General features: G+C 45.1%; 1 protein-coding gene across 1 annotated transcript in view; it reads left to right on the top strand.

Annotated features, from left to right (window-relative positions):
* Window positions 1–23,477, top strand: part of PAPPA2 (pappalysin 2) — an 888,990-nt gene that overhangs the window by 324,593 nt on the left and 540,920 nt on the right. Inside the window, exon 3 of the mRNA XM_078650337.1 lies at window positions 19,665–19,810. Within this exon, the coding sequence (XP_078506463.1) occupies window positions 19,665–19,810 (146 nt within the window). The remainder of the gene's footprint in view (window positions 1–19,664; window positions 19,811–23,477) is intronic.

Here is a 23,477-nt window from a genome sequence, read left to right on the forward strand (position 1 = left end):
ATTCCGAGTTCAGGCATACTAAACTCAAATTTCCACCATGTTCTCTGAGACAGTTAGGATTATAAACATGTAATAGTCTAACAGCCCATTCTGGCCTATGGAGAACAGTAGCCTTGCAATAGTGAAAAACGAAAATGGCTGTAGTTGACTATTAGGACATGCCACACACACCAGGGCTTGTCCTACCTCATAGTTACAATGCACCCTGCCCTTGGACCTACCATAGGGGTGACTGATATGAAGACAAGGGAAGGTTTAGGGACTGGCAAGTGGGTGCACTTGCCCAGTCAGTGTGACAGTACCAGACTGCACGCAGGCTCTGCAATGGCAGACCTTAGACACATTTTACAAGGCTGCTTTTGGGGGTGGCACAACCAGTGCTGCAGGCCCACCAACAGCATTTGGATTTACACGCCCCGGGCACACTCCGTGCACTAGACTAGAGTCTGACAAGTAAACCAAATAACTAAACATTGAACCACTGATTAATACATCAATTTACAATAGGGAGCACTTGCACTGTGGCACTGAATAGCAGTGGCACAGTGCCCAAAGCATCTAACACCAGCAAAAATACATGAGGCAACAGTAAAAATGGAAGGGAGACCCACGCCAATGGTGCCAGGTCTAACACGTGTCCCCTCCAGCTGAAATGTGGGGAGAACTATCCTAACTCCTGGGAGTTCTCTTCACTAAGGCGAAAAAATCTGGACAGACCATCAGCATTGGCGTGTTCTGTACCAGGGTGGTGTTCCACCGTAAAGTCCATACCCTGTAGGGAAATAGACCACATCAACAGCTTTAGATTCTCACCCCTCATTTGCATCAACCATCTGAGGGGCCTGTGGTCTGTCTGAACCCGGAAATGAGTTCCAAACAGGTATGGTCTCAGCTTCTTCAGTGCCTAGACAATAGCAAATGCCTCACGCTCAATAGCATTCCACCGCTGTTCCCGTGGAAGTAACCTCCTACTAATGAAGGCTACAGGTTGATCTAGGCCCTCCTCATTCATCTGTGACAGAACAGCCCCCACACCATGCTCTGAAGCGTCTCTTTGAATGATGAACTCTCTTGAGAAGTTGGGTGCAGCTTTCAGGGCCTCAAAAGCTTTCTGACAGGTGTCAGTCCAAATCACTTTCTTGGGCTGCTTCCTGGAAGTCAGCTCTGTCAAGGATGCAACAATGTTGCCATACCCCTTGACAAACCTCCTGTAATACCCTGTGAGACTTAAGAAGGCTCTCACCTCTGTCTGGGTTATGGGTGGCTCCCAAGCCAGGATGGTTTCAATCTTGGGTTGTAGGGGCGCCACCTGGCCGCTCCCAACTTGGTGTCCTAAGTACACCACGGAACCCTGCACGATCTGGCACTTACTCGCCTTGATCATGAGGCCTGCCTTCCGCAGCGCCATCACCACTTCCCAGAGGTGGCACAGATGTTCCTCCCAACTGGCACTGAACTCTGCAATGTCATCCAGGTAGGTGGCACTGAACTCATCCAGTCCAACCAACACCTGATTGACCAACCTCTGGAAGGTGGCAGGGGCATTCCTCAACCCAAAGGGCATAACACGGAACTGGAAATGCCCATCTGGTGTGGAAAATGCTGACCTCTCCTTTGCCCCATCAGTCAAGACGATCTGCCAGTACCCAGACGTCAAGTCAAACGTGCTGAGGTACCGTGCAGCCCCTAGCCGAGCACTTAGCTCATCAGCTCTGGGGATGAGGTGCGCGTCAGTCTTCGGGACTGAATTGAGCCCTCTGTAGGTCACACAGAACCGGAGTTCGGGTGTGGCACTCGGCGCTGCAACCTTCGAGACCAAGACTACTGGGCTGGCCCAAGGACTGCTCGATGACTCAATCACCCCTAGCGCAAGCATCTTTGAGACCTCCTCTTTGATGCAAGCCCTCACCCTGTCAGTTACCCTGTAAGTTTTATGCTTCACAGGTAAGCTGTCTCCTGTGTCCACATCATGGACGCACCAATCTGTGACACCAGGAACCAGGGAGAACAGATAGAAAACTGTTTCAGCAACTGGCGGCAGTCATTCTGTTGCTCATGGGTCAGGGTGGAAGAGAGGTTAACACCATCCACTGGCCCATCTGGCTCTGAGGCTGACAGGAGGTCAGGAAGAGGCTCAGTCTCCTCCTCCATCCCTGCATCTGTTGCCAAGAGCATGCCCACTTCAGACCTCTCTAAGTGGGGCTTAAGGCGGTTGACATGTAGGACCCTCAAGGGGTTCCTAGGAGACCGCAAGTCCACCAAGTAGGTAACTGGACTCTTGCGCTCCACAACCTCAAAGGGTCCGGTCTACGTATCTTGGAGTGCATAGGGCTCCACTGGGGCCATGACCCACACTTTCTGACCAGGTTGAAGCTCTACCAGAGTGGCATTCTGGTCATACCAGCGCTTCATCTCCTCCTGGCTGGCTTCAATATTCGCCTCAGCGAGTTGCCTGAAACGCCTAGTCTGGTTCCTGAAGGCCAGTATGTAGCTATATACATCCTGGGGAGGTTTCCCGGAACATTGCTCCCAGTCTTCTTTAACCAGACTCAGAGGTCCTCTGACCGGGTGTCCATAGAGAAGCTCAAAGGGACTGAACCCTAGAGATTTCTGTGGCACCTCCCGGTATGCAGAGATTAGGCACGGTAAGAGGACGTCCCACTTACGCCTCATGGGTTCCTCAAGACCACAGTGCTCGTCCCACCACGGGGGCCGTCACTGTCGTCAGAGGTATGGCTTCCAGGTACCGGGTGGCATGGTCCACCAAGACCAGGATGCATATGGGGAGTGTTTTCCCGCATCCGGAGAAACCGCTACCTCTGCACTTCAGATCCTCAGCGATCAGCCAATTGCTGCTATATACGGCATTACCCGCCGATATAACTACTTTCTGGCTATGTTACGGACTATCCAACACACCACACCAGTGGGTGCTGACGATTGTGTCTCAAACCCGACCAGGGCCGGGTTGCAATTATCACCGGTCCCCCAATACTACAGTTTACGACTCGTTTTCAGCCCTTAAGAGTCACGGGTTAACACCCGATTTGACGAAACACGTGTCGGCTGGTTTTCTTGTTCTTTTGGTCTCCTGTGATAGGAGGACCGTTCACCCACCAATTAAACCAAACAGAAAGAACACGTGTGCGCGGTCTCATCCTTATCATTTGACTGTGATTACTCATATCATACACATTCGTTGTGTGCACTTGACTTTGCTTGCATTTTCAGAAGGAGAAGCTTTCACCACCCTTTGTTCTCAGAGTTTGGGGTTATCTCTGACCAAGTTGCACCAACTATAATTATCATTTCTCTTTGAACCCAACCACTACCTGTAGTGCGCCATTCTATTTCTGAACACTCATAAACCCATCGCTGAACTCTAATGCATATGGGGATGTTGTTCCGGATCCAGGGTGCATAGATGAAAAAGGTTTGCTGTCTTGTTTTTTTCTTTTTCACACTTCCTATTCTGCTGCCTTATGGTGTTCTGGTTGTGCTGAGATCCACCCAGCATGTCGAGTTTGCCTGCAAGATAAGCGGGAGTGGTGGTTGTGCAGGCTTTGTAAATGATGCAGCTGGTTCTGAAGATAATACGGCTTACAAGAGAAGCCAATGGAGTTCCATCAGGATGGGGGTGATGTGGTCATATTTCTTCAGGTCCTGGATGAGATATGCTGTGGCATGTAAGGCGTCATTGAGGCGTGCCAGTGCAGAGTCTGAGAGGCCATGGGGCGGATTTCTTCACCATCCAAATGCAAGAGTGTGATGGGCTAATTAGCTGTTCTGAAGATGCTTCCTGGAAAAAACAGTTTCATTTTCTTTAGAAAAGAGAGGCAGTCCCATTTGACTGCTGTACCCTACTTCCTGCCTCACTAACAGTGAGCAAGAGTATGCAACTATGTTTCATTCAGTGGATGTTACTGAACCCCTCTCAACCCCTCTAAATCATGGCACAGTAAATTAGTGGGTAGCTAGTGCCACCTGCAGCCTAAAAGTAACAAAATTGCCGTAAGCTTGCGCTTGCCTGCAATTTGGGCTAATTGGAAGTTGCCTAGACATATAACCAAGGGGGACTGGACTGAGAAACAGACAGGGTCACTGGAGTCATGCAGCAGAGAAGGACCAAATTATGCGGCAAGGTTGACTAATTTATACATCAAGTAAAGGCAAATTATGCAGTCTAATGAGGCCCATTCTGTGGCAGTATTATTTCATTATGTTGCAATTTCTACATACTAACTGTCTAGGCAAAGTTTTCACCTCATTAGCATCCGTTTAACACCTATACACAGCAATCAGCAGCTCAAACGTGACCAGTTAACCTAGGCAGCGCCTTTAGTAACTTTTGATCTGTTCTCACTGAAACAATTTATTTCCTAAAATCTGCAAATTATGCAGCCAATGATGGAATATGTGGCATGTGAAAGAAAAAACGGATAACATATCCGCTAGGCAACAGTCACAAGAGAGAGAGGGAAAAGAAAAAGAAAAAAAGCGATACCCATGACTACTCTCCCAGTTGAGCCCGTTCTGACGCTAACCAGTCGTCAATGCCCAGATTTTTACCCACCCTGTCAATCATAGGAGACCAAATCCTTCTATCGCATCTCCTGGCCACCCTGCCCTTACAATTGTAGAATGATTTTTCTAAATTGTAAATACCTAACAGGCGCCCAAACCATAATTGTGTAGTAGGTGGTTCAGCACTCTTCCATTCCGTTGCGATTGTGAGCTGAGCTAATGTGATAGAGATAAAGATGAACTACATCTGACCCAAGTCTCCTTTGTAAATCTGATCATCACTGAAAAGCACCATAACTGAACTGATAAGAATCTCTTTTCCGAACATCATCTTCCCAAATATCTTGATTCCCTCTTTAAATGACTTCCACCTCTCACAGCTGCAAAACATATGAATCATGTTGGCTGAAGCTTCTCCATACCTAAGAGATCTATCATCCTTCCTCCTGCCTGCACTGAACAGTTTGGCAGGATTGCAAAAGATTCTAAACATGGTTTCATAATATTGAGTTCTAAGACTAGATAGGAGAACTTTCATCCAAATCCCTATTGAGGCCTATAAATCTACATCCCCCTCTTCTAAGTGGTTCAGCACTCTTCCATGCCATTGCGATTGTGAGCTGAGCTAATGTTATAGAGATAAAGAAGAACTACATCTGACCCAAGTCTCCTTTGTAATGCTGATCATAACTGAAAAGCATCATAACTGAACTGATAAGAATCTCTTTTCCGAACATCTTCTTCCCAAATACCTTGATTCCCTCTTTAAATGACTTCCACCTCTCACAGCTGTAAAACATATGAATTATGATGGCTGAAGCTTCTCCATACCTAAGAGATCTATCATCCTCCCTCCTGCCCGAACTGAACAGCTTGGTGGGAGTGTAAAAGATTCTAAACATGTTTTCATAATGTTGATTTCTAAGACTAGATGGGATAACTTTCATCCGAATCCCTATTGAGGCCTATAAATCCACATTCCCCTCTTCTAGCTTCCCTACTTATCTTGTCTCATACTTCTCTAAATCGTCCAAAGCCATATCCATCAACATTTTCTATATCTGACCAATCTTAGAGCCCAACTGCTGGACTTCATTTAAAAAAGGGATTCTTTCCATCGAGAGTATACCTTGCTCAATCTTACTCATGAATTTCCTTACCTGTAGGTATTTAAAGAACGCCCTGGTCCCTAACCCAAAATCCTGCTGTAAGTCAGTGAATTACCACATCTGACCAGAGGAAAATCAATCACCCAGCTTGCACAGACCAGACTGTTCCCATTGCTTACTAATTCCATTATGAAATATTGACAGGAACAGTGGGGACGCCACATAGGGGTATACCAATTGAAAAATGTCATGGCCAGCAGCTTGCTGGCCCTGCTCCAGACTATTCAGATGGCCATCATGCTCTTAAATCTTACTTATTATTCTTGGTTCAACCTGTCTCAGGAGACATCCCCATGCTGATTGCTGACCACCCAAGTTCCAGCACATAGATTGAAGAAGGCCCTGAACTTTACCCCGGCCAGCCCTGCTAACTCTTTCTGCTAAAAACAGACCCCCCCCCTCTGCTGTAGAAGCACAACCCAATAATAAAACAAGAAACTAGGGGCACCAAACCTCCCCAATATCGTGGAAGGGCTAAAATGTGGAGGGCCCTTCACGCCTTCTTTCATTGCCACACAAAATGTATACACATAGCATCCAGCCCCCTGAGGAGGGGCCCATCTAGCTCAAGAGGTATAGTTCTAAACAGTTACAGTACCTTGAGAAAGACAGTCATCTTTAGCACATTGCACCTTACCACTAGGGTTGGGTGTAACCCATTAATGCGTCTCAAAAAAGAGCTGATCTTGCTCAGTAATGGGTCTAAATTGATTTGATATATGGATCCAACCTTGGGCGTTATCCTGATCCCTAAATATGTAGCCAGATCAACTCGATGGGTATCTATCAAAACAATATTGGCAGTGCACAGAATCTGGTTTTTTTCTCTGTTACGAAGGTAGCCGAAGATTCCTCCAAACGTCTCTGACAGTTTCTCAACATTGAGCACTGCATTGAGAGGATCTGAAGTTATTATTGAAACATCAACAGTGTATGATAATACCTTTATGTCAAACTTGTTTACTCAAACCAGCTTGATGATCTGACTTCGAGAAATTTGTCATAACAACGGATCCTTATAAAGAGCAAATAAAATAGGGGAGCAGGGACAGCCCTGCCTTGTTCCACTAGTAATTAGTGTCCTCTCAGACTCTAGGCCTACGATTTGAAGTTTAGCAAATCTGAAACATGGCCGATGTAACAGTTTTTCAAGGTGATTATTTAATTTGGGTTTCCACGTTGGAAGAAAATAGGGAGAGATTATGTAAAGTTAAACAAAACTACAAGATGCTTGCATGAGCTTCCACATTTTGCAAATTCAAATGTTTTTGTGAAAAGGAGAGTATCTCAGTGATTGCATCTCATCTGATGGTATCTTCAAAGTTTTCCTTGATTAAGGCTATTAGAGATGCACCTCTACCTAAACACAAAAGCCAGTTGGGATCATTTCTAGATTTGTGTGAATAATATTCAAAATGTGTTAAAAGTGTTTTATTACTCACCAATTCTATGAGAGCACTTATGACATATATGCACGTTCGGGTGAACAAGACAGATGTGCAAAGATTTTGATTTAGTAATATCTAGTTGCAAATGGGCAATTGAACACTTCAAAACTTTTCTTTGGGTGTTATCATTTTGTTTTGCAAACTGATCCCAAACCTCTAATATTTCTTGCAGCAGGGAACAATACAGGGAATGTATATTTTAGACTTGCAATGATACTATGAGACTATCAATTTCAATTTGACTGTCAAACAATTTTCAGGGAAATTTAACTGCAGAACAGACTGCTGGTCAAGATTACCTATTACTGAAGAAGAAAATGATGTGTTAGGTAATGATGAGGATTGTGCTGTAGCATACGTCTTGATATGATATTCTTAGTGAAAATTAATGGCAAGAAGCCTTGAATAGGGATATCATTTATAAGATTTTAGAAGAAGCAAAAAACAAAATACATTGTTTCAAGTTTGTCTAGGTAAACCTATGAGTCTAATCACCTACCAGTTTTATATGGCATTAAAGATTAATTAAATCATGAGAATATTATTGTTCTTAGAAGTGACAAGAGTGTTCACAACCAGTATCAGAATGAGCATCATTGCAGTGGTCATCTGGGAGACGCCGGCACTAAAAAGCTAATTACAGAATGTTATCAGTGTACATATGTGGATGTACTAATTAGTAATTTGGTTAAGGTTTGCCCAGAATTCTCCAACTCAGACAAATAGTTGAAGACACACCATGCTCCATTGGTTCCTGATCAATTTCCAAAAGAACCATGGCAACATCTGGTATTATATTTTCTAGGACAGTAGTAGATTAATCCTGTCGATTGAAAATATGTAATGGTTTTAGTTAAACATTTTCCAACTGGGTGTAAAGGAAATTCATCAATGAACACGCTACAGAGGAAGTGTTATATTTCTTGACTGATGGTTTTTACAGAGGCTTTCCATTGACTATTACTACACATAAAGCTGTACAATTTTAGACAGACAAGTTGCAACAGTTTTTAAAGCAGGGTGGTATTACTCACAAACATGTTCCTTTATGTTCTCCATCTAGCGATGGCCTTGCTGATGAGTTTGGCAGTGCAGGAGTGGGACCACTCTGCTCCTGTGCCGCCAAACCTATGTTTGAACCAAACAGATTAGGAATTTTCCCCTGTCGGTGGACTGTTCTTTGGCGTTCCATGGGCGGTACTTATGAATTAGGCACTGCAATGGGAGCGTCAAAGGCAGTCCATGCTGTGCAAGTGGTCATGTGCATGCACACAGGGGGGCACATATGTGCATCCACATGGTGTGAGGCACCTGGGGGACCCCTTTTGTTTCCTCACCACCACACTTTTCATGGCTGTCTCACCGCCATGAAAAGTGTGGTGGTGAGAAACTTGTAATATGCTTAGCGGGGCTGCAGCAGCCCCGCCAAGCATATTGCAGCCTCAAGACCGTCGCACCATAACCATGGACCTCTGATCCCTGGAGGTAGTGGTGGTCCAGGGTGTCCCCACCGACTTAGTTTTAATAGAGCGATCGGAAGACCGCCACTGCCGTGCCCATGTGAGTCTGGCAGTCCGTAGACCGCCAGACTCGTAATAAGGCCCTAAGACTCCCAAATATCTAACCATGGGGTTGTCCAGATATTCTGCATGTGGGTAAGTCCTCAGTCAAATTGAATGGCGGTAATTGGTGGAACTTAGCAGGATTATGAAAATTAACATTCAAGATAAGGACAGTTTATCGGTATCAACAAATGATGATGATATTTTTTTTATTTAGTAGTGTACGATCCTACTCTGGAATCTACATCAGTTATCACATATTCTTCTAATGTTCAAAATGAATCCTATTTAAATGTTCGAAATTATCAAAGGAAACAGAGAGAGTTCTATATCAAATTGTCTGAATGTACGGTATTACCAACATTTCATTTTCACCATCTGGATAGTCAGCATTTTTCTCATTAAGGAATTGCACCCTGTGGACAATTCCTGATATTGGAAATAGCAACGTCAAAAATGTCAGATGACCTTGACATTAGCATGCTGGGAAAGGTGCGACAGGTTAAGCTTTCCAGGCGTACTACTGAAATGTTTGTGAATGGGAAAAAATGTACAAATATGCAACAAGACTATCTTTGCAGGTAATTATTCATGATTCCCTTTGAAAAAAGGGTATTTATTTTTTAATGCTTTGGACCTGATTCACAAAGATAACTTACACTTTTGAGTAAGTTTATTACATTTAAGGCATTCACAAACTTCACTTTTGTAGTAACCAACATTTTTGTAGTAACATACACTTTTAAGTAAGTTTACCACTTTTAAGGTTTTCATTTTTGTAGTAACTTACACTTTGTAGTAACTTACATTTTTGTAGTAAGTCCAACACTACACATGGCCACCACTGGTAGTGCAACACATTCTCAAAGAAAAGTGTACGTTTCTACAAAAGTGCAGTTGGTGAATAGCACTTTGTGGTACGTTTTGCAGTACTTCGCTAGTGCTGCAAAATGTACTACAAAGTGCAAGTTGTGAATTAGGCCCTTGCTGTTTATGTGCCTTTATAATAATAAACTTTTTTTGGGTACATTAATAGTACAATATTTTTCTCCATCATTTTTCTTGACCTTGCTCGACTCACTTTTTTTGTGAAGGGAGGGACTGTGTATTTCCTGAGCTTTCCTCTGGTCTATGTCTGTGGTATCTAATTGCCTGGCTATAGATCACATTTTATTTTTGCGTAGCTGGAATAGAAACTGTTGTTGTTCAGATGTCTGTCTCGGTCTGTGTTATTTTTATAAAGAGTTGGTTTTAAATGTCTATCAAGTTTATAAAAATAGCTGAGTTTAGGAAGCCAAATTCGGCGGTAGAGTCTCAATTCTAAGACCAGAAGACAGGTAGAAGTTAATAGAGTGACTGTGATGATGCCTCAATTCGTTTTTTTAGTCCAAATGATAACCTTTCTCATCTATATATGATAAATGCCTTTTTTTGCTGTTGCTGTTTTTGGCATTGTCTTGGGGTCTGACCAAGAACAGGTTTGAATATTGTGTTCCATGCCTAACTTCTTGGTCTGGAAAAGGTGTCTGTCCAAACAGGCGACGTTGTCTTTGAGTTCACATACACACTAAACATATCCTTTTCACCTTTCTTGACTGCATTCATGCTTGATGCCCGCTTTTTACTATCACAAACACACACTCTTGATGTGCATCTTGCACACGTACAATACACTCGCAAAACACACACGTCTACGTAATGCACACATGCTTCGTGTATATCTTTGGAAACTGCACACACATACAGGCTTGCACAAAAAACACATGCTTGATTAAGAACATAGGGGCATATTACCAAGCAATAGCGATTATCGCTATTGCTTGGTTAGCGATAAAAATTTATCGCCGAGCTGCGACGATTTTTATCGCAGATAAACCTTGCTATTAGCAAGGTTTATCTCTTAAACGATAGAAATCGGCCGAAATGCATGTATACCGCTGTAAAGTCAGCGATATTCATGCATTACCGAGCGAATGCTCTTAGCCATGTTATCCACCTCCCATTAGATAACATGGCTAAGATCTGCTCAGGGCAGATGTTAGCTTTTGGAGATATTCACGCTTAGCACGAATATCTCCAAAAGTTGGTAATAGGAGATAGCGATGTTAGCGACTGTTTCCAGTCGCTAATATCTTGGCACGCCCACTTTGCATGTCATTAGTGATAAATTTCTCTGACATGCAAAGCGGGGCCCAAGATGGTCGCTATCTCCTACTAGCTGTCGCTAACTGGTGTTAGCGACAGCTAGGTAATAGGGAGATCATTTTATCTCCGCTTTCTTGGCTTTTAAAGCCAAAAAAGCGGAGATAAATCCCTTGATAATATGCCCCCTAGTGTGATTCACACTCGCTAACACACACATAAACTTAACATGCAGCTTTTTTAGCTACATACACGTACAACACATGCGTGCTTCATGAGCACCTTTCAGAATTACATAGGCTCACAAAATACAGACCCACAAGCAGGGTCTGCACCTTTTGAAGTTACACAGACTCACACAACGCACACATGCTTGGTGAGTATCTTTCGGAATTACTCAAACACAAAGCATACCGTCACATGCACTATGTGCACCTTTTGGAAATACACACATTCACACACACCCAGAGACAAACTTGCACAACATACACTTGTTTGATTAAGACAGTACAGAGCGCCTCACATTCTCAAAATACACACATAGCCATAATGTGCAACGTTTGGATTTGCATATACTCACAACACACACACGTTTCATGTGCACCTTTCAAAATGATCCACACCCACAAAACAAACACAAGCATGATCTGCAGCTTTTGGAGTCACACAGTACACACGTGTACTGTGCACCTTTCAGAATTGCTCACACTCACAAATCATGCAGGCACATGCACAATACACACACAAACATAAAAAGGCACATTTCCACAACACACTCAAGGTGGGTGTGTGCCCGAGTTGCAGAGACTTACAAAATATAAACATACTTCCATGATCTGCACCTTTTTGGATTTCATATCTTCACACTACAGATGTACAGCTTTTGGGAATTGCCTATATGATTTGCACTTTTTGGAGATACATGAGAGTAACATATATAGTCAAAACAATGCTTTTCCTATGGAAACTAGGTCCTATCTATACGTACCTACAGGTGACCACTAGTACTACATTACCTACTAGCGGTCACCTGTAGGTATGTATAGGTAGGACCTAGTTTCCATAGGAAAATCCTTTTTTGACTATATCTTTGGCACCGTTTGATGAATCCTCACAACACGTTGCAAACATCGTGTGCCAGTGAATCTTATTGTGCATGGAAAGTTTTGGGGTGATGCGTAAAGCGCGGACGAAAAAAAATGTACTGTGGTTTCAAATGTGTCGTATTACACTATGTTTTAACACTTTAACATTTGAACACTCCAATATGGCTGCCGCATATATAAAACATTGTCCTACCACTATGTTGTGTACCTGTGATGGAATATCTGATGTTATCAGATGGCTGTTTGTTTTTGTGATCTTATTCACGTGATCAAGGCTGCGGATGCAGTTAAAGCGCGTTGTGGTGAAATAAACCCAGTTGCAATTCTACTTGGAGGGTGTTTACTTTAACCTGAGAGCGCACGTACTTGGTGACTTTTGGAAATGGATTTTGCCAGCTTGCTGATATATATATATATATATATATATATATATATATATATATATATTTATATATATATATATATATTACTGCTCCAAACTGCACCTAGCTCTGCACTCCCTGGACGCGGCGGTGCAAGCCGCGAAATAAATACCGCTACCAAATCCGTTAGTCCCAACAGATAGACAGGCACTCAGGAAGCGTGCATCAAAATCATTTATTCACAGCGAGGTATGAAAACAGACGCGTTTCGGATTGCTCCTTCGTCAGTGTTACATCGGTTAGTTGGATCAGACACCATTTTTAAATGTACTGCGTCACGATGTAAACAACAGTGATGACGGGCAAATTCATCCAATGTTAACGTGCAAATGGCCGCCATTTTAACCTAGTCACCATTTGTATATTTTACAGTATTTGCATCGACATAGGAACTTTCAAAGTGAGACAGAAATCATATGTCCCTCAATAATGGGTTAATACATTATTGTACTGTGGTCCCCTATACCAGATAAATTACACATCTCGCCGTGGATCGGCAAAAGTCCACATATAGTGGGGTCAAAACTGTATGAAACATTTCAAACAATTTTTTGCTGAACATTCAGAATCCCATATTAGGGTACTACGCTCCACATGTGGACAACTATTGCGCCGTGTATCGGCAAAACCTACTAACTACGGGTGGACCACTAAATGTACATGTGAATTATAGTCCTATGTCGCATATCAAAACAAGCATTTACAATGCAATGGTTTTGCCTTTGTTAAAGTTAGAGCTATTGGCATTGCTCTTGACATTATTTTTATTTATGTTTTTTTTAACATAAATAAATGGCATTGTCATTTACAATGCCACTAGCTTTATCTCTCGCAAATGACACACACAGAGCCCCCCCCACACACACACACACAGAGCCCCCCACACACACAGCCACACAGAGCCCGCCACACACACAGCCACACAAAGCCCCCCACACACACAGCCACACAAAGCTCCCCACACACACAGCCACACAGAGCCCTCCACACACCCACACAGAGCCTTCCACACACACCCACACAGCACAAGCAGGCAACAGGGGCACACGGAGGCACAAGCAGGCAACAGGGGCACACGGAGGCACAAGCAGGCAACAGGGGCACACGGAGGCACAAGCAGGCAACAGGGGCACACGGAGGCACAAGCAGGCAACAGGGGCACGAAAACGGAGGCACAAGCAGGCAACAGGGGCACACGGAGGCACAAGCAGGCAACAGGGGCACACAGAGGCACAAGCAGGCAACATGGTCATGAAAACAAGCACAAGCAGGCAAAAGGGTCACAAGCATGAATTGTAATTTAGACGGGGCTGAAGTGGAGAACGGTCAGTAGGGAAGTAGTGCGGCTGGTGCAGTGGTACCAGGCCGAAAGGTGAGAGGGGCTGTCTGCACCCCAGTTTGGACAGTTTCCACTACCTAACAGGGATTGGTGGGAGGGGGGCGTACTTCTTGCTTGCTTGCTTTAGGGCTGTTACTTCGGGGACGCAGTGCACGCTGCTGCCTGCTGCCGCCGGGACACAACAACAGGCAGGGAGAGGACAGGCTAGAAGAGGGCAGGGAGGGGACAGGCTGGGAGAGGGCAGGCTGGGAGAGGGCAGGGAGGGGACAGGCTGGGAGAGGGCAGGGAGGGGACAGTCTGGGAGAGGGCAGGTTGGGAGAGGGCAGGTTGGGAGAGGGCAGGTTGGGAGAGGGCAGGCTGGAAGTGGACAGGCTGGAAGTGGAAAGGCTGGGAGAGGACAAGCTGGGAAAGGGCAGGCTGGAAGTGGACAGGCTGGGAGAGGACAGGCTGGGAAAGGGCAGGGAGGGGACAGGCTGCTTATATTGATTTTCTGCCACTTCGGTGACCTGCAGATCCACCCGAAGTGTGGCCCCTTGCAGAATTGCGTTAGTTAGAGCCACAAGGCTGAAGAGAGAAAAAAAAAGGAGGGGGGTTGGTTGAGGGGCTTAAGCTGTGTGCTGCTGTGCGCCGAACCCCCTGCCTGACGTGCTGGGGGGGGGGATATGCAGGGAGAGAGATCGATAGATACATTTATCTGCTTAAACTGCCTTTTTATATATGTTTTACTATAATAATGCCAACATTTTCACAATCTCTTTCTCACTCGATCTTGTTCATCTGCGTGCTTCATGGTTGCCATGCCTCACAAGTGTACCCCATAGTTAGTCTATTATGTATTATTAAATGATTACTGGGACACTGCTCGGAAGCCCGGATGAGTTATCAAGGGAAGTAGCATAGACAGTGAGGTCAACAGAGCATTGGCAGGTTTAATAAAACAGACCTTTTTGCCGAATGCTGCATACTGTTTAAACTTGTCATGTAAAACAAGGTGAGAGTGTGGTGAAAGGGAAGAGTGAGTGACGGGATGAGAGTATGAGCAGAAGAGAGAGAGGCAGTGAGAGAAGGAGAGTGTGGTGAAAGGGAAGAGTGAGTGACGGGATGAGAGTATGAGCAGAAGAGAGAGAGTCAGTGAGAGAAGGAGAGTGTGGTGAAAGGGAAGAGTGAGTGACGGGATGAGAGTATGAGCAGAAGAGAGAGAGGCAGTGAGAGAAGGAGAGTGTGGTGAAAGGGAAGAGTGAGTGACGGGATGAGAGTATGAGCAGAAGAGAGAGAGTCAGTGAGAGAAGGAGAGTGTGGTGAAAGGGAAGAGTGAGTGACGGGATGAGAGTATGAGCAGAAGAGAGAGAGGCAGTGAGAGAAGGAGAGTGTGGTGAAAGGGAAGAGTGAGTGACGGGATGAGAGTATGAGCAGAAGAGAGAGAGTCAGTGAGAGAAGGAGAGTGTGGTGAAAGGGAAGAGTGAGTGACGGGATGAGAGTATGAGCAGAAGAGAGAGAGGCAGTGAGAGAAGGAGAGTGTGGTGAAAGGGAAGAGTGAGTGAAGGGATGAGAGTATGAGCAGAAGAGAGAGAGTCAGTGAGAGAAGGAGAGTGTGGTGAAAGGGAAGAGTGAGTGACGGGATGAGAGTATGAGCAGAAGAGAGAGAGGCAGTGAGAGAAGGAGAGTGTGGTGAAAGGGAAGAGTGAGTGACGGGATGAGAGTAAGAGCAGAAGAGAGAGAGGCAGTGAGAGAAGGAGAGTGTGGTGAAAGGGAAGAGTGAGTGACGGGATGAGAGTATGAGCAGAGGAGAGAGAGGCAGTGAGAGAAGGAGAGTGTGGTGAAAGGGAAGAGTGAGTGACGGGATGAGAGTAAGAGCAGAAGAGAGAGAGGCAGTGAGAGAAGGAGAGTGTGGTGAAAGGGAAGAGTGAGTGACGGGATGAGAGTATGAGCAGAAGAGAGAGAGTCAGTGAGAGAAGGAGAGTGTGGTGAAAGGGAAGAGTGAGTGACGGGATGAGAGTATGAGCAGAAGAGAGAGAGTCAGTGAGAGAAGGAGAGTGTGGTGAAAGAGAAGAGTGAGTGACGGGCTGCCGAAGATCACACGCGGTCCCTCGCCTCATGATTGGTTTCCCTGTGTCTCACATTACCCAGAGCAGGGCTGCTCCCCAGTGTGAGGGATCGCGGATTGCAGTGGTGCTGGGCGTTTGTGGGGCCCCTCCCCGCCTGCTGCCCCCCCTCCCTGAAGTGTATGCATCTCAGCTGGAGCCGCAGCTTGTCAAACTTCACTCCCCCTCCCTCCTGCACCCCCGCCACAGGCCCTCTCAGCTGGCTCTCGACCCCTTCCCGCCCCTGAGGTGCTACTTGTACACACTCAAGGGTGCCAGAAAACCCTCCTCTCAGTTCTCCATTTATTTGTATTTTTTCAGTTTTATATAGCGCGAACTCCGCGGTATTAGAGCGCTCTGTGCATGTGCCTACACAAGGCCAGTGTTTGTTTTAAAGGTAACGGGGAAATTAAATGATGTGCCCAGAATCACGGGCTGTAGAGCCGGCGCCGAGACTCAAGCCTGGCTGGCTCCACAGTTCTCAATAGCTCTATCGTAATGCCTCATCTTCAATCACCCCCCGAAGTAACAGTTCACGCTCACTCTCAGAAACTAGCTCTCCCCAAAGTGTCTCGTTTGCCCTGCAGTTCACTCTCACTCTCACTCTCAGAAACCAGCGAGCTCTTCGGTGTCTAGCTGGCCCTGAATTTCTCTCTCACTTTCAGAAACCAGCTACCCTTTAAGTGTCTCGTTGACCCTCTCAGTCTCAGAAATCAGCTATGCCCTCAGTGTCTCGTGGGCCCTGTAGTTCACTCTCACTCTCAAAAACCGGCTATACTTTCATTATTATGTATGTGATAATATTTGCACATTACATATACCTAATACGCCGTCTAATGTTTGCATGACAAAGAAAAGGCCTGTCCCTCTTTCACCAGTTTTCCCAAAGGGCCAGGATGCCCTGTTGGGTGACAGTGTGCGCTCAATATATATATTGATATATTGATCATCATTATATCGGTTCCACGTCTTTATTAATTTGTATCCATGCAGGGTTCTGCAAGCTTTCCTCAGATGCTTAAATGCTGAAGGTTTCCCTACTTTCTGCCCGTCTGTAAATGAATTTCAAGTTCTTGTGATGTTCAGAGCACTCTTTGCCTAGTCTGCGGGTTTTCTCTTCCATGCTTTGCTAGTTAACTTGAAACAATTTGAACATTTTCTGCATAATCAAGGGCTGTTGATGCGTCCACACCAGCACCCACCCACAGGTTAGATTTGCATATCTAAGTGTTGCATACTTCTGTTTCAGACATACCTGAACGCGACGCTTATTCCACAGTAAGGTCCTTTGAGCGGTCATTCCTATGCTCCCGAAGTACAGAAAGACAGGGCCATATCAAACTTGCGAAAGCGGGAGGGGGGGGGGCGGGAAAGACACGGAAGCGGGAGGGGGGGTTGGGAAAGGAACGGCCAGCGGGAGGGGGGGGGGCGGGAAAGGAACGGCCAGCGGGAGGGGGGGCGGGAAAGGAACCGACAGCGGGAGGGGGGACAGGAAAGGAAAGGAACCACTCACCTGGACTTCCTCGGCCGGCGGTCGGCCGCCAAATGGCCCAAACAAACCTCGACGAGCCCAAAAAAAAGCCCCGCCCACCGCTGCATGACGTGGCCAAAAGAGAAAAATTCTCGGGAACGCCCCCGAATCGCGTCCGGCCTTGACGGACAGATCCGGCTCCCAATGGCTAGCCTCCATTTATGGAGCTAGCCAATGGGAGGAGGGGGCGAGGAGGGGGCGGATACCCGACCCCACAGAGAAACATAAGGATTTTGCTAGCGCATGCGTACTTCGTACGCATTTTGCTAGGCAAAACCTAAAAAACATCTTGAAGGAAGCAAATTAAACTCTCGCATTTAAATTCATTACAGCTACATAATCAATACAGTTTATCAGAAAAAATAGATAGACTTTAGCCCAGATGTACCGTTAACTCTTCACTCCTATTCAGCCCCATCGGTGCCTTGGTTTGCAGGTCTATGATATGGCGGGATTCGAGCCTCCTAAGTTGTTGGAGCCTATTTCCCCCTCTGGGGTTAATGGGCACATGATCGATGCCATAAAACTGCAACAAATCTCTATTGCTTTGGTGTTTCAGGGTAAAATGCCGGGCTACAGGATAGTTTTCATCCTTGTTTACTATCGCCCGCTGATGTTCCAGAATTCTGATCTTCACATTATGGACCGTGCTCCCTATGTATTTTAGCCCACAGGGACAGATCAAACAATAGACAACGAAGGGGGTAAGGCAGGAGATGAATTTGCTGATCTTTTTAGGTTTCTTACAACCAGGGATAGTGTATTGGAGAACCCTTTTGCTTGTGGCACAGGCCTTACATTTCCCACAGGGGAAAAAGCCCTTCATGTCTCTGATTCTTCCTGTACGTGGTGTCATAGGAGGTAAGTGACTTTGTACCAGGATGTCCTTAATAGACCTGGTTTTTGGAAAGGTCATCAGTGGTAAGTCAGGGATATCCAAACCTATGACTGGATCAGTCTGTAGGATGTGCCAGTTACGTCTGAAGATATTTCTTACGTTCCGTGCAGCCTCAGAGTAATCAGTGATCATACGAAACTTTCCCTGTTGTCCCTTTGCTGAAGCTTTACCAGTCCCCAAATTGTTGTCTCGATCCTTCAAAAGATCAGCACGAGACATGCTTTGAACTTTCTTAAGGGTAGATATAGGGGACCACAGTACAATAATGTATTAACCCATTATTGAGGGACATATGATTTCTGTCTCACTTTGAAAGTTTCTATGTCGATGCAAATACTGTAAAATATACGAATGGTGACTAGGTTAAAATGGCGGCCATTTGCACGTTAACATTGGATGAATTTGCCCGTCATCACTGTTGTTTACATGGTGACGCGGTACATTTAAAAATGGTGTCTGATCCAACTAACCGATGTAACACTGACGAAGGAGCAATCCGAAACGCGTCTGTTTTCATACCTCGCTGTGAATAAATGATTTTGATGCACGCTTCCTGAGTGCCTGTCTATCTGTTGGGACTAACGGATTTGGTAGCGGTATATATATATATATATATATATATATATATATATATATATATATATATATATATATATTCCTTTAAACCAAACTCGTGCGATTGAAGAAGGCGCTGACTCCGTGGGTCTGAATCCAAACTTTTTTATTTCTTGATCAGTGTCTGCTTAGACGCGTTTCGGCGTTGCCGCCTTGTTCGCCTATATATATATATATATATAAATATTCCAACAAAATTTAAGTTTGTGAGATCCTCCAGGCCCAGCCCCCTGAAAATGTTGATTGGATAGTGGCAAAGTACTCTGAATATTAAGTACCAAATGTTGGGTGTGTATGGCATGCTTCATTGCATAACGACCACCACTTCTCAAATGCTTTATATTGTAAACTTGTAAATATGTAAATAAAAGTGACTTTTGCCACACATTTTCACATTTTGACATATATTTTGCCTAAACGTAATAGTATTTAGAGCATAAAATAAGTTTATGACTTAAAGTATGGGTGATACAATGTGGTGGAGTTGCTGGTTACATATGTAAAGCTTTATATTCAAATCTGCAACGGGTGCGTTCTGAATTACCCTCAGATTTCGCTTACATCAATTTGTACCTGACCTGAGCTTAAGTGCATGTCTACTAATAGGCTTCCTAAACAAGGAATCCAAGGTGTTATCACAATACCCCACCACAGTATGCTAAAAAATCTGAGGTGTGTTATTTGTTACTGATTACTTTTTTCAAGAGTACAATGTAATCACCTCTTTCCAGAGTTTCGAATTATAGAGCTGTGTGGCATTTTGTTGTTTAGTAACCTTATTAGTTAAAGTGATGTCTGTCTGTTTCTGCCCGCTCCCTCCCCTCTAGGGCCTACATGAGCGTGAAAGAGCTGAAGGAGAGGCTGAAGCTGAACAGCACCCACTACCTCAATGTCTACTTCGCGAGCTCAGTGAGGGACGACCTGGCGGGAGCTGCAACCTGGCCCTGGGACAAGGAGGCCCTCAGCCACCGGGGTAAGGACTGAAGATGCGGGCAGGGGCGGAGAGTGGAGGGCAGGAACATGACTGGGTGACCATGGCGAAGAGACAAGGAGACCCTCAGCTACCAAGATAAGGACTAGGGGGGCTATTTACTAAAATGTCACACAGTACAGCAAGTCACCTTGCTGCACTACATGACAGGGAAAGGGCAGGAGGAATGCACCGTATTTAAGGAACATTCCTACCTTTTCATCTGCACTGGCACCCTTTCAGCTGACTAGTGCAAACGCATGCACCTGCACACCATGGGCCGCTCAGGGCCATGCAAAATGGCCTTGTGTGGCTTCATAAATCACATGTAATGTTCGCGTCATTCTTTCAACTATGTTGCATGGTGTAAGAGTGATGCAAACTGGCTCATAAATAGGCTTCTAGATCTGGAGGGTACATACGGGGTATGACCTGAGGTGCCTCAGAGACCCTGGCCACAGGACAACGAGAACTTTGGCCTGATTGCTGCTGGCCAAACCGATCCAATGGAAAGGGGTTGACAGTGGACAAATATTATGTCTCAATGACTATTAGTGTGTGCTTCATTTGTGTGCCAAAAAAAAGCCCATACAGGCTTCTGATGTCTTTCAGCACCACACTGCTGAATGCTGGGGTTGCTGAAAGCTGGCTGCTGATAAATACCAATACTGCTTAAACTTGATTCCACCTCAAGCCTCTTTCATCCACCACCCTGCACTTCCTGTCTCTTTATCTCCCTCTTGAAGGTGGATATGCTTCTCTGCTTTCTCCCTTTCTCAGTGTTTTCCTATTTTTCTCACCTTACTTTCTTCCTTTTTCAGCCTTACTGTCTCTTGCTTTGGGTCAAAGTCTGATGCTGAGAAGAGGTCCAAGACCCAAAAAATGGCTGCAGACAGGCAGAAATTAGGCATTGCTCCTAGTCACCAAAGTTATAGAATTACTGGCAGCATTCCTTTAGGGAACGAGGAGTTGGGCCCTAAGTTAAGGTGTTGTAGTGAACCTCAGTGGGGTTTTTTTGACTACAGAAATTACCCCCTGAGGTCTTACACTATCTCTTCATCCACTTATTTTCATGTCCTAACTCACACTCCGACCTTTAGCTCTCCATTTTCTGTAAACTCTGGGGCATATTATCAAGGACGGGTGATACATTATTGCCGCGTTTATCTGCAGGAAACTGCCGCTAAAACGGCGATAATGGGCTTGATAATATGCTCTATAGAATTCCTATCGAAGCCCATGTTAGATGTGAAGAAATCTAACATGGGCTTCGATAGGAATTCTATAGAGCATATTATCAAGCCCATTTTCGCCGTTTTATCGGCAGTTTCCTGCCGATGAAAGCAGCGATAATGTATCACCCATCCTTGATAATATGCCCCTGTGTCCTCCTCAGTTATGTCCTCTCTTGTTCTTTCTCTTACTATTTCTCCCACCTCAGTTTCTTTCTCTCTCTCTCTCTATCACTGTCCCTATAATGGAGATATCTCCCTACCTATTCTCCTTCATACTATCTCTTTTTTATCCCAACTCTCTCTCTATGTCCTCCATCACACAACTGTATCTCTAACAAAATCATATCTGCTCTGTATTTTTCTCCTGGATTCGTCTCGAGGTGTCAGTGTCTGTATTTCCTTAAGCTGCCTCTCCTTGTCTCATTCTCCCGTCACCAGCCCCTTCGATCTGTCTTTTTTTCTATTATTATCTCTCAATCTCTATTTGACCCTCTCCTCCTGTCTCTTTAGTGTTACTATTTGCACACCCACATCATGCTTAGTGTCTCCTGTTCATTTTGTTGCTCATTTCTCTGTTTGCCACCAGTGGCGGCAGACACAGATAAAAAGTGGTGAACGTGTAGGGTGGGTGCGGAGATGGGAGGGCTCGAGGAGCGCGCGGCGGGGAGTTTAATAAAAAAAAATGTTAAAAGACTTACCTGGTGCTGCTGGCTGGCTTGCACTCAATTGCTTCTTGTTCCTGTTTCCAGCAGTTCTTGAGACAGCATCACCAACTCCCCTTTCAATCCTCTGCTCTTAGGCATGAGAGCAGTGTGGGGATTGGCCTAAGTGGGTTGGATTAACACTCGCTCAGGGAGTCTGTGCTGTTTTTCAAACCCTGCTGTGCAATACATCTGGGTTGGAGAAACCGGAGTGCTCATGACAGTTTGGCTGGCCTATGACGGGCAGCCAAATTGTCATGCGCACTTAAAAGTACACCTGCCACTCCTCCTTTCCCTTCCATGGCCCAGCCCCGCCCCTCCTTGCACACACTGGCTCAGCCAGCAGCTGAAAAATAAAATGATAATAAAATATTTTCTTTTTCAGCTGCTGGCTCCGAGCCAGTGGGGCGGCGCTCCTCCTCCATTGCGGAGGAGCCACCACTGTTTGCCACTCTTCCTAGCACCTTCTATACTACTCGATCTGTTTAGTTTCCGCATTTCTCTCCCATTCTGTGTCTCCTATTCGCTAATTATCTCAAAATACGTGCGTTTCATGTAAGTAAAGTCTCAAACTCAAAAGATTAGCTCAAAGTAGGCAGTGTGATGGTTGAAAATCAATACGGTATAGCAATGTGATCACAATAAAAAACAAAGGAGCAATCTCCACCTTTGTTTGTTATTCATTGATTAAGAACAATACTTCACAAATAGGCACACAAATACCCACAGATCAAAATGAACAAAAAGTAATAGAGATCTTCAACACAGTAATCACAAAGTTGTCTTAAGGTCCCACCGAAAGGTGGGTTTTACAAAAGACTTGAAAAACTGCAGTGCATTGGGAGCACATCAGGTGGCAAAATTGTATTTTGCCATAAGCGCTGAAACCCCTTCCTGCACTTCTGCCTATTCTCTGTGTAAGTCCTCACACATGCTTCTTGATCTTGAAGGCGGAGCTCCTTCACATTTCTCCCATTGAGAATGATAGAATAGACACTGACCTCAATTTGAAGGGTTTCTTTTTCAATGAAATATTTCATTTGGTCCTTTTTAGGTTTCAGCTGCACAGGGCTTGTGCTGTGCTTGGGAAATCTATTGTAAATGTAAAAATTACTTTAAAAGTGCTCAGAGCCCACCCACTACTTACCATTACATACCATTGATTGGCTCCGATATCACTTGTTTCCTTACTTCTTATTGGTCAGAACTTCCTCCTTGCCTCTGTTTCCTCTTGGGGCTTCTCAGTATTTCCTTGTTGTGGCGCATGGACCAAGTTCAGCTTCCTTTCTGCATCCAGTGTCCTTCCACTGGCCGCAAGCCCCTTCCGGGAATTTTTGTTCGCTTTTGCATATACACTCTTATAGAGCAAATGTGTCTGCAGTCCCTCTCCCTTCCACCAGCCCCCCTCCCATGGTTTGTTGTGTCCTCTGACCTTTGTCCCCCCACTTTCAAGCAGCTGGTTGGGTCCATCCCTGCTCTCCTCCCACTTTTCATTGTCCCATTCTCCACCACACTCCTCCCTCATGTTGCTTCCTCCCAACTCCCCCATGATGTTTTTGTATTTGTTTTATTACTAACCATTTGTTTGCAGTGTTGTCTCTCTTCTTTGCTGCCTTTTAATTTGGCAGCTCTTGCCATGTGTTGGGTCTTTTTTGTTTCAGTGGTGCACAGAAGAAGCACTGATTAAATAAGTTTAATTAGTACCCTCCGCTGGGCTTCTGTTGCTCGCACTGT

The sequence above is a fragment of the Lissotriton helveticus genome, chromosome 1_1 (assembly GCF_964261635.1).
Source record: "Lissotriton helveticus chromosome 1_1, aLisHel1.1, whole genome shotgun sequence".
In the NCBI taxonomy this organism is placed as follows: domain Eukaryota; kingdom Metazoa; phylum Chordata; class Amphibia; order Caudata; family Salamandridae; genus Lissotriton; species Lissotriton helveticus.